Below are 19,157 nucleotides of genomic sequence, written 5' to 3' on the forward strand. Positions count from 1 at the left end.
AAGTAATCAGGTTTCTATGTGTTCTTAAAAGACTGCAATCATGGCATAAAGTTCTCAACAATTAGGGATTAGGCACTTGAAAAAAGCCAAAGACTGTAAACCTGACAAGCTTGACAAAGTCACCACATGGGAATCCCTTTTTGCTAGGTGACCTTGACCTTGTGGTACAAAACTGAATCCATAAAGTAAGGGTGAATGGTGTTGTTGTAAATGCACAGTGTGATGACAGGTGCAGAATGTTACAGAATTTTCATGTTTATGAAATTTTGCATCTGAATTAAATTGTAATTAATTAGTTCCTCATCACGGATGTAATTATCATAGCTATCTGTCACAGTCTCAGCACTATAGGTAGCCATGGTATTAAAACAAAGAAACAAGTGCTTTTCCATTGCATATGATGTGGTGGGGGGGGAATAGGTGGGTGTGGGTGAATGTAGGCTTGGTTGATATTTCATTGTGACCTGGAATTATGCAATGATTATGGTCAGGTGCTCAGAGTGCTGTATTACATTACTCTCATATTCTTCTTCTAAAGTTTGTAAAAAGGTATTGATTTAGTCACTTATTCTAATCAGACATGTTTAGAAGTTTGAAAAGATCCATCTGCTTTAACATTTTCCATCGTGTAACATCCACAATTCATACTGTAAAACATTTTTCTTAACCTGATACCATTTTCTTTAAAAATACTGGTTCACTGAATGACTAGCTTATCAATAACATGAATCTGTTAGGCAAAGTTCACTTTTGAAGAAACCCATTTGCTTTCTTGGAAATGGGTCACATACAGTTGCTATAAATAACAAATAAGGAACGTACTCTTGAATTATTCTTATGTAGCAGTCACCTTTTCAAGAATATTCTCAATTACTGAGATGATAATAAAATGATGCTTTGTTTTATTTTTTAATGTAGCAAAAAAAGCGTAATCCATATGCAGTCACTCAAAAAACGTAATATGGTTTAATAAAAACGTAATGATTATGCCAAAATCATAATGACTGGCATGTATGCATAGTGCCATTCTTATAACACTGCTGTACCAGTAATGAAGATAACAAACCAAAGTGGGGCATACAACTTTTTGGCTGTGGGCCAAAACAGAAAAAAATGCTTAAGGTCATGATCAGCATAAGCAATAACAGTTCATTATCACTAATTATGCATATTAATTAAAATGAATATTTTCAAAATGTCTGCCTACATGGCCACAGGCCCAGAATGTGAAGAACTGGGCTACATGCAGCACGCTTGAATTAAAGTTTCATCTTCACTCATATAAATCAATTTAAAAAGTATACATTTGTGAAACTATACCATAAATGAGGGGTCTATTCACAGATACTGTTCACATATAAAAACTGCATCCTTCTACCCCACCCACTTCTTAAAAATTGAACCCACCCACCCACCCACCCAACCAATGTTAGAAGGGTAATTCCCCACTGTGTGAAAATCCTGGAGAAATGGATGCCTTCGAGTATAACTGATCAGTGATGCCATCTTTTGGATGACTGAACATGCAACTGGTATGACCTTGCCTCAAAATAGGACCCACAATACGGCCACATGCAACTGGTATGACCTTGCCTCAAAATAGGACCCACAATACAGCCATATGCTATTTTCTTTTTCACAGTTAGACCTGTCCATCAAAGGATGTGTAGAGATAACCAATTGGTCCTTTATGGGCACGTACCTTTGACACAGAAATCAAAAGGATCCATAAACAGTGCCTATATAAACAAAAGTCCTTCATGTGGCATTGCTTCCATGTATTTGGTCATTCATCTGATATTTATGTTCCTAAGAATAAACAAGAGCAATTAAACTTCAATTTACATTTTCTAAGTACTCATGAGAGAAAAAACCGTCTTGCCAATTAAGAATGGTTATCATTCTATTCTGTCCCTTCGTTAATCATGATAATTTTTCTATGATTCACTAAAATACATTTTAAATCATCATACAACAAATATCACCATGGCAATAACAGCATAAACGTACCAAAGTCTAACCCTAGTCATCAATACATCAACAGCAATGCCGAGTTCACTTACTTTATACTCAATAACTCTTCTATCAACTTGTCTTTGTCTTTAAAACACTGTAAAGAGTTCATTGTGGACAATACATCAGGATCTAGATCCTCAACAGATGGTATAATTGACGTCTGAAACAGACAGATAATAAAAGCTTGAATTCACTGTCTAGAATGTTATTTTTATATTAGAGCAGGGTTCTCCAAAAGACACTGAAATCCACATAAAAATATGATCTCTTTCTATAAAATGAGTATTAATCTTTTATTTTTTAGTGAACGTAAGATGTCAGGAATGACCAGGTGTCTGGGACATTACCTCAAAATTATTTTCCATTTTGATCTTTACATATGTTCCTTTATTTAGAGACAACACACACACACACAGACATACACTTACAAATATTATACAAAAAGAATCACTCCTTTACAAAAACCAAAGTGTTTTACACTGCCTGTTTGTTTGATGTGAAGTAAAGAAAAATTGAGAAATCAAACCAAAAAGGTCCATCTTTTCTTAAACTCATCGCTTCTGTTATTCACTCTGGCAACATAATTTTTCCAGCCTTTTGTATGATAAAATTAATTTTTATCATAGGTGAGATTTGGGATTTACGATGCACAATGTGATCTGTATATTAATTAGATCAAAGACACTGAAATCGACATCAAATTATGATCTCTTTCTGTAAAGTGAGTATCAAATCTATAGCATCCTACCAGTCATCAGAAGGTCAGAGTGACCATAAATGGATGAGATGATGCTGCAATGGCCAAAACTTAGTACATATTGAGATTAAAATACTTGTAAATTGAATGACAATGCCTTACCATAGTTTTAAACAATATAGTCATTGCACATACATGTGGGCTGACACTTTCCTTTGATAAGAACAATTCAGCACAGCTGAATCCATTGTAATGTAAATCCTTGTGATGTTTGCAACCGAAGTAATTTATCATATACCATATTTAGAAAACTAGTGAAGAGATAATGGGATTTTTGGCATGCTTCCCTATGATGAAATTGATTTACTGTTATAGTTTTGGTTGGAGAAATATGAGCTGCCATGAAACAGCCATCAAATCTGAAAGTAGATAATGGAGCTAATACTGATAAAGTAAATGGAACACTTAAGAAAGTGAGAGATTATTGGAAATTGTGGAAATGGGAAATCCCCATGGCATGGGCTTCATAACAAGAGGGCAGTTGGACATTATGCTGCATGCATATGGTGTCAAGATTGTGCAAAGAAAAATTCAGTTGCAAGAAAATAAACTACAACCTCTTGTTTGATTGTACAAAATGAAAAACTGGGAACGTAAAATCACTTAGAATTGTTATGGCTCTAAGATAAGCAATGGCTATCATCATAATTCTCAACTGCATTAGATTTTCAAACTTTTATAATAATACAATAGCGATCTGATGAAATTTGTATGGGTCACATAGTAAGACAACTGCCCGCTTTTACAGCAAAAATTATATTGAACAGGTGTCATTAGTGGGACACCTGACTTTAGGGCTGAGACCTTTTTCAAATTTAAGGGACCTGGACGTCAACTTTTAAAAGTCCAAGATGAGAACCTGCATATATTCAGTTCAAACAGTGAAAAATATATTAGTGTGAATGCATAAAATTGTATGTGAATAAAATAGTAATAAAAAAGCATGTCCAAAAGGTAACAATGTGAAATTAAAGCACCATAAAAATATTGTAAGGTCAGTGGCCAAAAAAACTTGGCTTGGCAAAAATAATGTGTTATATCATATAAAACCATTTACAGATCACAAATACATTTTCCATGTTGTTGCCACAAACCGAATGAACAATTTGGATTGTCTTGAAACAATGAGAATATGAATAAAATTTCTACATTTTGCTTAATACATTAGTACAAATAGGATAACAATATTCCATGTTCTGTTTGACACAATTACTGAAAAACATCATAAACCCAATGGCATAATACTGGTATACATAAAATTTTTTAAAAAAATTAGAAGTTAATGATGGTCAAGTTTTTAGACATGTTTAAAAGTTTATCATTTACTTCCCAGTCCTGAAAAATTATAAACAGCTGTTATAAATGTATGATATAAAACACACAGCTTTCACTGATGGAATTAGACATACTTTGAGTAGAGGTGGTACTTAAGTTACATTTTTCTCTATGTTATGAGATCAACATCCACTATCCAAAATTTATCACTAAAACATTCAGAATAAATCTCACTGGTAATTTTTTTTATAAACATTTCATCACATAGGTCTATTTACACCAATGTTTTTGATGCAATTATGTTACTCATTTTGCTGTGTATCAATTTCTTTCCACATGCATTTTTGGGGAAAAAAAATTTAAACTCAGACAAATTAAAGAAAATATGAAGACAAGAAAAAAAAATCTTCATCTTCATGATTCCAGATATAAGCAGTTGTGAGGAATACTTGATGCCATAAAATACACACTCTAAAGGTCAAAGGTAAAGGTTATTATGATCTTTTTTTCAAATAAATTTACTCATAAACATGGATCTCAAAATAAATTTACTCATAAACATGGATCTCAAAATAAATTTACTCATAAACATGGATCCCTTCACAGATTTGAAGTAGCAAAGAATATACAAAATGGTGCAAGAGATTGATTCCATGCCATGGGTGTTAAAAGTCTTGCAAAGAGATATGCCCAAGTTTCAGGCTGGTCTAGACTGGATTCAAACCTGCTACATATTCTTAGACATGATGGGCAAATATGTACAAATTTTTAATCTGTCTATATCAAGATGCTTTTGTCACATATGGTCAGATTCTGCTGAAAAGATTTTGACCAGTGGTTGTTTTTAAGTTTTTGCAATTTCATAAGTTGAAGACTTATTTGACTCCAGATATGAATCATTTTTAAGAAATTGAATGCTATCTATATTGGGATGTGTTTGGTCCAATATGGTCAAAATCTGTTCATAATTTGGTGAGAATGAGTCATTTAATTTTTTTCTCCTCAATTTTTAGCAATAAAACAGACATATCCAAATAATTATTTTCATTCCAGGATGCTTCTATTAAATTCGATCAAGTTCCATTGTGTAATATTTGAAGTTGGATTATAATCATTTGAAAGAATTAATGGCACTGAAAATATTCAATGCCATAAAATAATGCGTCCAACTGCAAACTAAATTAACCCAGATCTACCATTGCATCATGTGTCATAGATCTGGGTCTGTCAACTTTGTTAGGAATAATCAGTGGAACAAACAATATATACCCTGGTCTGCAAGTGCATTATGTTACAGCAGATCAGGATCTTTGTTGTTTGCTGTTTTACTCAACTTATAAGCAGGTATAATATGGTACATGTAATAGCATTAAAAATAGCAGGCCCTTATTATAATATTGCAACAAGATTTTTGAGTGATTAGTTGCATTAGTTGTATTTTTTTGGGGCAATAAGAATAAAAACAAAGACATGATACTACAAGTTAGTTCACATTACTGCACATACTCCATTGCTTTCCAAACCCTCCTGATCTATAATTTATCCACTTTCTATATCTCTATTTTATATTTTGCCTTAAAAATTAAATAACAGATTGTTCAATTTAATCAATTTAATTTTTCTAATTATGTAACTTGCAGTATTGCACCTCAAGTGAGCCCAAGGGACCTTTTCTCACCAGAAACTAAATGTCCCCTTAAATTTAACTATAACCATATTTTTGTCACTACAGAGGGATGGAGGCACACAGGATATCCCCTTTACAGTTAAAACAAGGTGCAACACTGATAAATTGTTTCACTGAAATTTATGCATTCTGTATTGAAAATGTTTTTTTCTTCTTCTCTTTCTGCAAAGGTGATAACTCTGTATAAACCCAAACCTGATTCTCAAACAGTTTTCATATAGGTTACTTCCCTTGCTTCAATAGCCAAACTGGCTTGTAGAGCTGCTTTCTCTCAAGTTTTGTAAAATTTCTATGTCATCAATAATTTCTATATTTTTAGTAATGGCATATTGTGAACCAGTCTGAAAGACCTTCATGCCTGGATGCAATCAAATTTGGTTTAAAGTTTTTCTATTTTTAGCAATGGTGGCCACATTTAACAGTAGATTGGCAACATTGGAAAAAATCTGAAAGAGCTTCATGCCAAGATGCCTTCTGTCAAATTTGGTCAAATTCTGTTAGCCGCAGTTGACAAGATGTAAATAGCAATTGCAAGCAAATGACAGACAACAGACAGGTGAAGCCCATATCATAAGCTCATTTTGACTCTATGGTCTGTAATTGGTGGGGTCAGCCATCTCTGGAGTTCGGGTGCATCTGAATGCTTCCTTGACTGGGATTCATTGAACTTTCTCACAAGGAATGGGAGGGGTGTTTGCCTTGGTTTTTTACATCAAATAATCCATGATGTCACTGAAACTATTAATTTCAGGACTGAATTTATCACCCGCTGGAGCCCCTACATGTTACAAAACAAAGGCTAGGAGCTCCAGAAGTAATTTAATCTGTACATTTAATGAAAATGTTCTCCAGCAATTTAAGGTGCAATACAGTTTCAGATGACCCTTAATTTCAAGCAATGTCAACTCATAGCCTAAGCACCAATCTGATCTCATAATCCTTCAACTCAAACCAATTAGTCCAATCCAATGCCATACCTGAATGAATGAACAGATCAATGAGTGCAGGTGTGTTCAATTTATAAAGATCAAATAAGTGATCTTGACCTTTCAACCCCCATATCAATAAGCTGCTGAAGATATGGTTGAGAACCGAAATTTGTGTGCAGAAACCATTTTTTTTCTTAATTACATTGATAGTGACCTTTGACCACATGACCTCAAAATCAAGAGGCTTTTCCCTTACCTTAGGTGTATGCCTTCCTTAATGTTCAAGCCAGGTATGTGACTCAGAACTAATGTCAGTGACCACTGACCACCTGACCTCAAAATCAACTGGTTTTTTGCTTACCCTAGGTACATGTTTTCATTTATTCACTTTTTTGTTCTTCATGAGGAATTTATTAAAGGCAAAATTGTATCCACGAACTACATATATGTAGCGTATGCATACATAGTGTATACTGCTTTTGGCAGCTAGCATGATGCACTGGTCATTGAGAAATGAACTGTATTTGATTGTCCTCAAAGGTTTGAATGTTATCAGACTGAAAAATGGATCCAGCAAAATCACAAACGAGGAAGGAGAAGGGTTGGGTTGATGAGATGATGCTGCAGTGGATTAAAGAGTTTTATCTGAAGTAGTTTAATAAAAAAAATTTTAAAATTTGTTTGAGTGCATTTTGTGACATGCAATTTTCAAATGATTTAAAAAATGCCCCACAATTTACAATTTGAAAAAAAATAAATAAATAAATGTGTCCCAGAACATACAGTGCACAAAAAAATTACAGAAAAATTGATTTATGGTGTCCCAATATATAAGGTAGATATGGTATTTTGTTTTAAGGAAAAATGAATTCCATATTAAAATAAACAATTTTAACAAATTTAAAATGTATTGAAAAAAATGGTACTTACTCAAGATTTGATTTGATATTTTTGCAATGTTTCTTATGCACAGGATGCTGCCATATCTTTAAGCTATCTACCTTAAAATTTGTACTTGTAATGTTGTTTAGTCCACTGCAGTTATGTTAAAAGATGATAGTTGATTGTAAGTGGCTTAAGTTTTAATAGCTGTTATAAAGTTTTGAATTAAATGGGATATAGCCTGATTTCATATGAAAAAGTACACATCTTGGCAGCATCATGATAAAATTGAGAACCTACATAATAAATTACTATTATTCATCTTGCTGGCGGTTCTAGGAGTATGTATAAACTAGTTACTTGTCCAACAAAATGGGGAACATTATTTAGGAAAAATAGGACTAAAAATGGTGGAAAACCCACAAACACACACTCAGTCTGAAATACTGTAAAGTCTTTGTGACATGGTGATCAAAGTGTAGTCTTTCAAATCAAAATCACAAAGAAGCTTAATATATTTCTCTACCTGTACTACTTGAACAACTGGCATTTCTAATTCAAGCCCTGGGCAATCCCTGCAATATAAAGAAATAAATGAAAACTACTAGACTCACAAAACGACAACACATGTGCTGCTACAGTACAAGCGATCTGCAAACACAATGTCATATATGTGCATTTTGATATAATATACCACCATTATTCCTTGCAAAAACTGGAATGCAAACTTATACAAAAAATCTTAAAAATGACCAAACCACTTCTGGCACCAGACAAATGAGATATCACCATTTGCCAATGCAGGTGAGACTCTTGAACTTGTGCTTTTTGCAAAGCATGTCTTGCAGGAATTACTTTGGCATGACGCTTTTTGTCAAGCCTATCTTGCAGTAATTACTTTGGCATGATGCTTTTTGTCAAGCCTGTCTTGCAGTAATTACTATGGCATGATGCTTTTTGTCAAGCCTGCCTTGCAGTAATCTTGTGCATATCAGTTTGTCCATCCATTAGATTAATGTTAAAGTATTGTAGATTAAGCTCACTGTTAGTTTTTGTGCTTTACTTTTTATGCAGACCTACCAAACCTGATGAGTCTGTCTCAGTAAGGCAGTTGATTTTTTTCCCACAAGATTGACCAGTTTTCAGTAAGGTGTAACAAAATATCAATAACTGCTATTGTAAAGCTGGAAAACTTAATTAAAAGTTTGACCCATTGTCGATAAACGTCATGTTCAACTGAAAAGTTTGTCAAGTATGTATAGACTTTATTTACCACTAGTACATTACACAAACTCGAGTTCCAAACCCTATGCAGCTCAATGGCTTGTTGCTCTCAACTTTACATAATTCTTGGAAATAGTTTTCCATTTCACATGACGACGGCAAACATACTCAATATCTAACGCCATGAGATATACTCAAATTGACATGTGATGTCCAATAAACGTAATTGTGTCCTTTCCAGGTTTTATTCACAAGAATCTGAATACTCCTTTTTATTCTTCTGTGTTGATTTTTAACACTTTTCTAGAAGCTTTTTTTCCTTTTCGTCTTAAACATGCATCGGATTCTGGACACCATTTTTAAAAATTCTATAATCAACAGTTTGATCACGCAGACACTTCTCATGAACAAACAGGTGCAGTTTAAAGCGTCTGAGGTGCTGCTGTAAAGTTAGTCTGGTTCCCTGACTAATTTCACTAATTCTAAGATGAAACCCGGATCCAAATAAAACATGGATGAACCAATTACCCGGATGTTTTGGCAACCATCATTTTTCCGTAGTTTTTGCAAAATCGTAAGAGTTGGCAGGTTAGTTTATGTATGCCTTTTCCAGTTAAATTAAAAGCTGGCTTGACAAAAAGGGAGGCCTCTTGTTTTTTGAAATATAAAAGTGAGACTAAATGATACCAATTAGACATGTGAATCAATATGTAATGTTGCATATCTTGTACAGCCTTGAACCCAGAGACTTCTAACTTTTGTATACATTTATAATATTCAGACTAATGTAAAAAAAAATCAAATCTAACCCATTTGTGTGGCTGGGATTTCTGTGGGAAAATTACAAACTCAGAAATGCTTCAAGAAATACTTTTTATGGCAGATTTTTGCAGAAATGTTATATATTCTGAGATTAAATCTTCAAAGTAATATACATTATTTTTTCAAATAAATAAAGAATAATCTATCAATCAAAGGATCAGAAACAATCTTAATTTTTTGTGTATGTCATATCTAAGGTATTTTTATGGGCTATTGAACTGCCAGCCATCTTGCTTTTTAAATGTCCCAATATAAATCACCTTGCCTCAAGCATATGAGAAGTTGGTTCAGGTTATGGAAGTGGGCAAATGTTTAATCCTTTATATAACATTACAGATTACAGGAAGGAATTTTCCAGCTAATTTGTCTACGAGAACTCTCTTTTAATGTTCTAAGCCTACAGTAAGAATGTTTACACAAGAATGGCCTTCTTTGGCATGACAAGTTCCTTCACCTTGACATTTGCCATGGAGGGATACCATATGTTTATGACTGAAGTGTAAGCAGTAGTACAAGCCTTCATGCTCCCCTTCCAACCTAACAACTGTTTTAAATGCAACGTTACATTCCTGATTTTATTCATGCTCCAAGTGCAAAATATATCCGTTGTTCATTTGGGAATGTTTTTGTGCAATGAAAAAAAAAATGTTGGATGCAAATATAAGAAAGCTGATGTCAGGTGACCTCATGGGTATGCTTGCCAAAGCAAAATCACAAAATGACAACTGCTAAAGCCAAAGATAGGGACAGAAAAAAAATAATCATCAATTTTGTACATTGTAGATTCACTTGCATTGATAAGGGGCCAATTTTCATGGCTTTTGTGGTATTACAAACCACAATTTTAGGCTCCAATTTTCTACTTGATAGTAATAATGACAGAAAAATAAAGGAGCCCCGAGTGGCCGAGTGGTCTAAAGCGCTCTTCATTACGGACCACTGCCATCTCACCTCTGTCGGCCAATGTCGGTAGGTGAGAAAGCTTGCCAGCAGCTTCTCATGGGTCTGTGGTTCTTCCCAGGGTTTTCTGGGTTTTTCCTCCACCATTAATACTGGCCGTCATGCATACCCTATCATGTGCTGAAAAATGGCGTCCGGGTCCAAAGAATAACATCACAATATAAGCAGGATTGTGTTAACAAATATTCTGAAAAACTTCTAAGATGTTCACTGAAATTTGAAATTCATCAGTTTTAACTAACCTCTTGATCATATAACATGCTAGGGATACATATAATCAGGTTTTCTGAGAGCATGTATTTAATATGTTAAAAAGAGAGGTCACCTTATATTAAAAAATGGAAGCCATGCTGCCATTGCATTATAAGCAAATCACGTTATAACAGGTTTTGTACACACACGCACACACACACACACACACTGTACTGTCCTATCTGAACAATTCAGCAAGATTACAGTCCACAAGAATAATTGGATGTACGTTGTTTATATGTTACTCTTTATAACATTACTGTTAAGGATCCCATTCACTGCCTATGAACATTTATTTACAACGGCCATCATTAAACTTGTTGCATTTATTCTCACATGTGAGGTCATTTCATAATGTAAAAAGTAATTCAGCATAATAAATGATCCTATTTTTCCTCCTTCCAGCTGTATTTATAGTTTCAAAACAAGCTTGGAAATATATGAAATGACAGCCAGCATCTGTATCTTCACCTGAACCACTTTGATCATAGGCAACTCAAGACCTGGGTCCTGTTTACAGACATGATTTTGGTCTTCCATAAAAAAAGCTGAAAAAATTTAAATGGGGGTTTGATACTGAAATAATTTCATGTGCATGTCAGTGTTAACATTGTAGTTAAGTCACAATAATTTCTCAGTTTTGGCAGCAAATATATTATACTTCTCCCTTTTCATAACAAATCTGTAAAATAAACACCCAAGTACACCAACTATATACAAATAATCCCATACATTCACTGTCTTTTTCTCCAATTGACACAACCTGTTGATATGCCAGCTGAGCTCTTTTTGCGACTTTGGCAAAGATTTCTTTAGCCTTCCTTTTTGTCATCACTGACCTTTTTGGCTCAATGTGTAAACGTTTCTTTTCCTTCTCAATGAGAGCATTTTTCCTTTCAAGCTGGTGCTTGTATTGGCGACATGCAGTGTGCATATTCTGACAGAGGGCTACATCTGTTCTCTCAGGCAAGAAATCTTTCTTCTTGTAGTAATTAACTGCACTTTTCCAGATGCCTTCTGAGCTTCAATTTTTTTCGAATGCAGCTTCATTTGTAGGTGCTGTTCCAAACTCTTCCAACTGTGATTACCATTGAGCAGAGGTCACAAAATGCCAGTCCTCTGGTGTTCAGTCTTCTTATAAACTGACCAACTAAATTTCCATCAACTTTTTGCTCCAGCCATTCAAATTGCCATACGTTTTTTAAGCCTTTATCTAAACTATTCGTGTCATGGTCTCTGTCAACAACTCAGTACGCCATGTTCTGCAAACATGCTTCTTTTTTCCACTGCCATCAGTTTCCATTGCACGAAGATTCACTGGATTAATTTAAACCTTTGACCAATCAGAATACTCTTTAGGAGAGTTGTGTGCTAACTAATATATGGAACAAATAATTTACAAGGGTCATTGCAAAATAGGAGTGGATAGACCATGTTTTGTAAAAACGGATCGGAGATGATTAAAAAAATGGACTATATCAAGAAAAATCTGAATCAAGTCAGAAGAAAACAGAATTCTGCTTTGCAACGGAGAAAAATCATGTCTGTGTTTAGCTCTTCTACAAATGTATTATGGAGAAAAGGTCTTGGTTAGACAACAATACATTAATGACACATAAACAGATGTTTGTCCTTATTATCTAGTGCCCATTTGCTATGGGTGAGATAATTCAATACTTCCATGTATCAATGCAATTCATGATCCATAGCCTATGATATGATAAAGTATTGATGCACATATGAACCTGATGGTCATTTCATGTTGAGAAGGTCTCTCAGTGGTGTGGTTATGTCCTTTTTGATGTGTTGACATATTTGTTGTATTTATAGCATGCAGATTTCGGACATAGTCTTATTTTCATCTGTTCATATGCCTTCTCATCCATGACAAGATGAAATAAATACTTCCAAAGAGACCACCTGTTGTTGTTGTTGTTGTTATAGGGTTTAATGCCATTTTTCAGCACAAGATAGGCTATACATGGCGGCCAGTATTAATGGTGGAGGAAGAACAAGGGGAAAACCCCGGAAAGAACCACCGACCCACGAGAAGCTACCAGCAAGCTTTCTCACATATCCACATTGGCCGAGCCCGAGACTCGAACCCACACAGACAGAAGTGAGATGGCAGTGATCCATGACAGAGAGCGCTTTAGACCACTCAGCCACTCAGGGCCCCCAACTACCTGTTAGATGCCACTGATTTTTATGCAGCATTATGGGCCATTTCACGCTGCTATATTTGATAGGACTGGAATTGGACTCATCATAGTCACCAGGCACACTGTTTTGCATTGCATGAATGCTTTTAAATATTGTATTGCCAATTTCATGTCTTTGCTTAAATTTGGAAGGCGTTATGGGTTATTTTCAAAACAAGAAACAGTGCACATTTCCTTATGCAAGGAAAATCTTATCTAGAACAAGTCTGAGAATGGAAGCAGAGATAACTAACAACCAAATCCTTCACTCTGTACTTCCTGTAGGTGCAAAACAACTGCGGCAGATACAGGCACTAATTTCTGTGAGTGCCAAGGGAAATTATTGACAATCAAGCTCCTGTTCTACAATTAAGGTGATGCAGTTTGGAATCTGCCCTCTTGCCGATTCTGTGCTGATTTTTTAAATTCCCATCAGCATGCTTAGTTGCTGATTACATATACATGCATAAAAGAAGATATTCCAAACTTATTCCTGATGTATGGTTGAAGTACTTTACATTTAACAGTCACTTTGGCAGAAAGATTGTGTGTTGCTTGCTATATATTTAGATCAAGTTTTGGTGCCAATGCTTCAAATGTGTCATGCAGTGAATAAGCTATAGTTAGTTCTGACTGGTGGTTATTGTCTTACTCAAGACTTAAACAAACAATAACCACCAATCACAAATGAATGTAATATATTTCACTCTGACATACTTTAAGTGTAGCTGCCATATTCAATACAAGTAGATATGTGAAGCAACAGCAAAACTCTACCTAACGATGGTTATTAAAAGCTTGGTAAAGTATTTCAATCATATTTCGGGAACAAATGTGGAATGTCTTCTTTATGCTGAGCATGCTGAAGGAATAAAATAATCGGCATTGAAGGGGGGATAGAGGGCAGTAACTTGCAAACCACGCAAATTAGTCAACTTTTGTTGACTAATTTGTAGAAGGTACCTGCTACTTGTGTCTCAGATGAATTCTAATTTATAGAATAAAAAGGCAAATGGCTAATAATTATTCATGGCTGCTGAAGATTAAAGTAACTTGTATAAGGTAACTATCAAATGTATTGATTATTTACCACTTGTACTGATATGGGTGTATCAATATTTGAAATATATTTATAAACTGACATACTGATTAATCGTTTCACCACTACCATTTTCAAAAATTATACTGTGAATAAATTGATTTTTAAAGGGTCACAGTTTTCATGTATCTTATGGTTGCTGCAAACCAAATCTAAAGACCCAAGAAATGGTATTTTTATCATGGAAACAACATAACCAGTTTCAAAATCAAGTTTTATGGTTGCTGCAAACCAAATCTGAAGACCCAAGAAATGGTATTTCTATCATGGAAACAACATAACCACTTTCAAAATCAAGTTTCATGATTCTACATAGGAATTGTGCATACTACAAAAACTCATGTGCTAAATGCAAAACCATAACCATAGCCAGCGAAAGACGAAATATATATCGTGATGAACTTCTTTCGTTGAAAGGCAGAGATACTTCACCTCATCTATTTCGGAATTCTATCATGAACGCACCAGAAAATTGAAATACAAAAATTTAACCCAAGGCAAACAAGCATAAACTATGAGCCATAAAAAGAGAATGCAAAACAACCTATGTGATCATGAGCTAAATCCATAAACTTAACCAAAGCTGCAAAAAACATAATATGTAGGTCACAGTGACCATATCTGCTGCATGGGTGTGGTACTATTAGGAATGCATACAATCATCTAGTTTGATGATTCCTGCATGAACACTGCTTCTGAAATAAATGTCAGGTGCAACATTTACCCAAGGTCAGTAACATATGAAATATGGGTCACAGTGATCTACTTTTTTGATATGGGTGTAGTATTTGCTAAGATGCACCCCTTCACCAACTTATACAATTCCAGATATAACATTAATGTATTAAAAAGAAACTATGGTGTTATTAGCTAAATGCAAAGCCTGGACCTAAGTTTAATGTTACCTTTTGGTTGCAAGACAGCCACTTTGTCACATTAGTCAAATGTGACTGTAGGTTACAGTGACTTTTTGTTCGAAGAGATTGGTACTACTAGAGATGCAACCAATCGCCTAGCTTGATGATTCTAGCACAAACATTGCATAAAATATAAAATTCAGTGAAGCATGAAATATGCTTTGCAGTGGCCTACTTTTATGAAAACTTGTAGTAATAATCACAATGCATCCCCTCAATACATTTTATGATGCAGATATAAAAGTATGTATGCAAGGTGAAAAGAAAACTATAGAGTCATGACATAATGCAAAAACTTAACCATAATGAACAAATAATGTACATGAATGTTGAAAAAGAGATGGTGGGAAAGTGGTTACTCCTTGGGCAAGGTACTTTACCTCAAGTGCCTGGAAGCAATGACTAATCTATTTGTGTTGCTGTGATGTAAACACCAAACCAAACTAAGCCAAAATATTTTCAAAGTTATCCCCTTTAGCTACCTTCCTCGGGTGGTACATGCTGTGAAACCAACTCTGAACTGTTGCCTAGGAACTAGAAGGAATGGTTGAAATGTAATGAGCCTCTACACATGTCTATGCAGACGCTGCTGCTAGGGTTGTACAACAGCTCTACTCTAATGGTAGAGGAAAACTAAAAATGAATGCTACTTTTCGCAAGTAGTGAAAATATTTAAGTCATTCATTAGCCACTGATCATCAAACTCATCCAGGTGCATCTGAGGAAATTTTGATGATACAAAAGAAGTAGATGCATGTGTCCAAAACATACAGGGATGCATGGATATTCTTCACTGATCATTCTAGGTCTGTACAACATAATCAAATTGGGTCATCAGAATCATCTGCGACCTTGCTATCAGCAAATGTGGTTGAAATAAAAAATATGAATGCTTATGCTTAGAAGCTAGTGAGATACCCCAAGTCATTCAAAGGGCCATAACTCTGTAAAATATCATCAAAATCTGATCCTCACAGAAGTCATCCGAGACCTTATTAAGGCAAGACACACAGCCAAATTGATTTCAATCTCATATAAAGCATGACTTCTGATAATCACATCAGTGGAACACCTCAGTGTTATTTAGTTCCCCTTCTGAATCATGCATATGATTTGGGACTGGGTTAGTAAATACAGATACATTTGTTCATGTTTACTAAAATATAGTTTTCAGACAGGTGATAACTTTCAGACCCCAAACTGCAGATTTTAAGGCAGCAAAGTAACTTATTGTCTCCCCCACAAAAAAGCTTTTAAAACTAACATAAAAAATTCTGATAAACTGGTGACTTTATATTATTATCTTGCAAGTTAACGGAGCAGAATGAAGATACAGACAGATTTGAAACAAGATTAACAAAAATAGTTGATAGAAGTGTTCTATTTAATGTTTGGCGTTTTTTTCCAAAAACCAAGAAGCACGAAGTTGGAACAAGACGCTTCAGCAACCATCAATGTTAAAACGTTTATGTCAAAATTCATTCAATAAACTGATGAGCAATTTTATCTCACATGTAGACTCTCAACTGTCATGCAATAACACTTCTGTCTGCAACATTTTATAAGTTCTGAAGTGTTCACTTAGAAATGAATTGTCTTGCATCTGCTGTTCTTTGGAACTGCTAGATAACTATGACACGTGGGAGCAGACTGCCCAGGACAGGGTCGTGTGGCACTCTTCTATCACTAAAGGTGCTGCAGCTCGCGAGGCCAACAGGACAGCCGCAGCAGAACAACGGGGGCAGGCCAAGAAATCCCGAGCCAGTAACCCCACGTTCAGCATTGCTACCATCCCATGTTCACAATGCCACATAACATTCAGGGCACACATCGGCCTCATCGGCCACCTACGCACCCACAGACCATTTGTTTCTGATAAAACACTGGATGACTAAAGTGGTCCTTATCGACTTGATGGTCAAACTACTTATGTATGATGTATATATAAAAAAACAAATGTGCATGCAAGTGAGGGTCTATTCGTTGCCAATCAAATCATGTGACAAATCAACAGTTCTGACCCTGATTTAACACGGCGTTATATAATGATATCAGATCGCAGTTGCATGATACATAGGAGAATATATGAATGTCAATTGGTTATGGGTCTAGATTTGTCAAAGCAGATTAAAAAATTTGCAGCAGGTATCAGAAAAAGTTCTACAACAGGATGCACATGAGACAATCGAACAAGTAATTCAATTCTTCTGACAATAGAAAAATGTGAAAGATTTTATTCTTTGATGTTAAGTATATGGTCATTATTTTTTGATCATCTAATGAGCCACAACGTTAAGAAGAACTTACATTATCACCCACGGATGATGGTGGATTTCTTCCAACTGAAATGAAAGAAGAAAGTGATCCATATTTAAAAAGATTTTATATATATATATATATATATATATATATATATATATATATATATATATATATATATATATATATATATATTGTTGTTGCTGTGGGGTTTAACGAATATTTCAACACACGATAGGCTATGCATGGTGGCCAGTATTAATGGTGGAGGAACCAACAACCCACGAGAAGCTACTGGCAAGCTTTCTCACATACTCACGTTAGCTGAATCCTAGACTTGAACCCACGCAGACAGAGGTGAGATGGCAGTGATCCGTAATGGAGAGCACTTAGACCACTCGGGGCCATATATATATATACACACACACACACACACACACACACACAATGACAAACAGGTTTAACCCTGAATAAAAACAAGAGACCCTTGAGGGACCAACCAATAACCTTATGTGGAAAGATTTTCAAAATTTGCCATATTGGATGTAAGATCATTGCACATCTAACTTTAAATTACTCTAGACACAATTAAGAGACCTTGTTTAGAACAAAAGGTTCATATGACCATCAATTTAGGAGAATTAGTGACAAAAGTTACATTTATATATTCATTGTAGCAGCCTAATTTGAGGTCTGATTTGCAACATTTGCATTGAGAACCAACTAGATCTCATAATTAGTCTTCTGATAAAACCCAAATGTCAATATGACTTTAAATTTAGGGAAAGCAGCAATAAGATTTTCAAGATGGATGTCATGGTGTCCATACAGAATGTAAAATAAGTACCATTTTATCCAGTACCAACTAGGTGAAAAATCCATGACAATATGACCTTCTGTTCAGAAGGAGTAATGAAAACAAAATTTTCATAATGACTGCCGTGGTAGGACATAGACTTCAGATCTGTACCATTTACCATTTTCATTTAGGACCAAGCAGACATTATAAAAAGTCGTTTCGAGAAAACCCCATGTTGATATGCCACTAAGGCGCCACATTGGAAGTCTATGTCAAGTTTTTTTTGTTTAAAACCAATCTGACATCACAATACATTTGGTGGAATCCACATGCTGATATGCTATTCTGTTCATGAGTAGCTAACAACACATTAGAGAAACCAGCCAGAACCAGTCTACTGGGGACCAGAAACCAGCCAGAACCAGTCTACTGGGGACCAGAAATGCAACACCAGCACAATGACCAATGTGATGATGTGTGGCATCCTAATAGGATTTTATCTGTTGAAGAACTAAAATGTATACACTGCAATTATTAACTAAGTGTTGGAATCTGGGGAGTTAAGGTCAAATTTTGTAGGTGTTGTAAGTATTAAAGGGACTAATAGTGGTTAAGGATGTCTTCCAAGTTTCATCAAAACTGGCTGACCTTTTGTGTTGAGTTCATAAAATGCAAAGACCTACCGTAAAAAATCATTTTGGCAGAATCAATTGTGTAAGTATTTTTATTTTACTTCTTTAATTGTTAAAGTATTGTTCAAGATATTTTAATAGGAATATTCTAGGACAGCTCTTGCATTTTTTGCTCATGTCAAATGCTGAAATTTGCTATTTCTCCAAATGCTAAGAAATAACAGGCCAAAAATATTACAAACCATTTCAATATTGCTTGGATATCAGAATTAACTGTACGCAAAGGTAAAAGTCATAAGTTTATATTGTGTGTTTAACAGGTATGCATCTTTTGTATTTCATGAACTATTTAAAGTTTTTATGCACATAATAATAATAATAATAATGAGGACTTTGTATAGCGCCTAATCTTTAGAAGCTCTAAGTGCTTTACAACATTAGACAAC

At 34.9% G+C, this 19,157-nt stretch overlaps 1 protein-coding gene across 2 annotated transcripts in view; it reads right to left on the reverse strand.

The window, feature by feature from the left end:
- Positions 1-19,157, reverse strand: part of LOC149784961 (serine/threonine-protein kinase BRSK2-like) — a 250,696-nt gene that overhangs the window by 87,920 nt on the left and 143,619 nt on the right. For both annotated transcript variants that reach the window (XM_089978615.1, XM_089978614.1), the window contains exons 9-11: positions 17,329-17,363; positions 8,073-8,121; positions 2,064-2,176 (exon numbers count right to left, since the gene is read on the reverse strand). In XM_089978615.1, coding sequence (XP_089834741.1) covers positions 2,064-2,176; positions 8,073-8,121; positions 17,329-17,363 — 197 coding nt within the window. The remainder of the gene's footprint in view (positions 1-2,063; positions 2,177-8,072; positions 8,122-17,328; positions 17,364-19,157) is intronic.

This window comes from Sinohyriopsis cumingii, chromosome 13, assembly GCF_028554795.1.
Source record: "Sinohyriopsis cumingii isolate HCF-2022 chromosome 13, ASM2855479v2, whole genome shotgun sequence".
NCBI lineage: Eukaryota > Metazoa > Mollusca > Bivalvia > Unionida > Unionidae > Sinohyriopsis > Sinohyriopsis cumingii.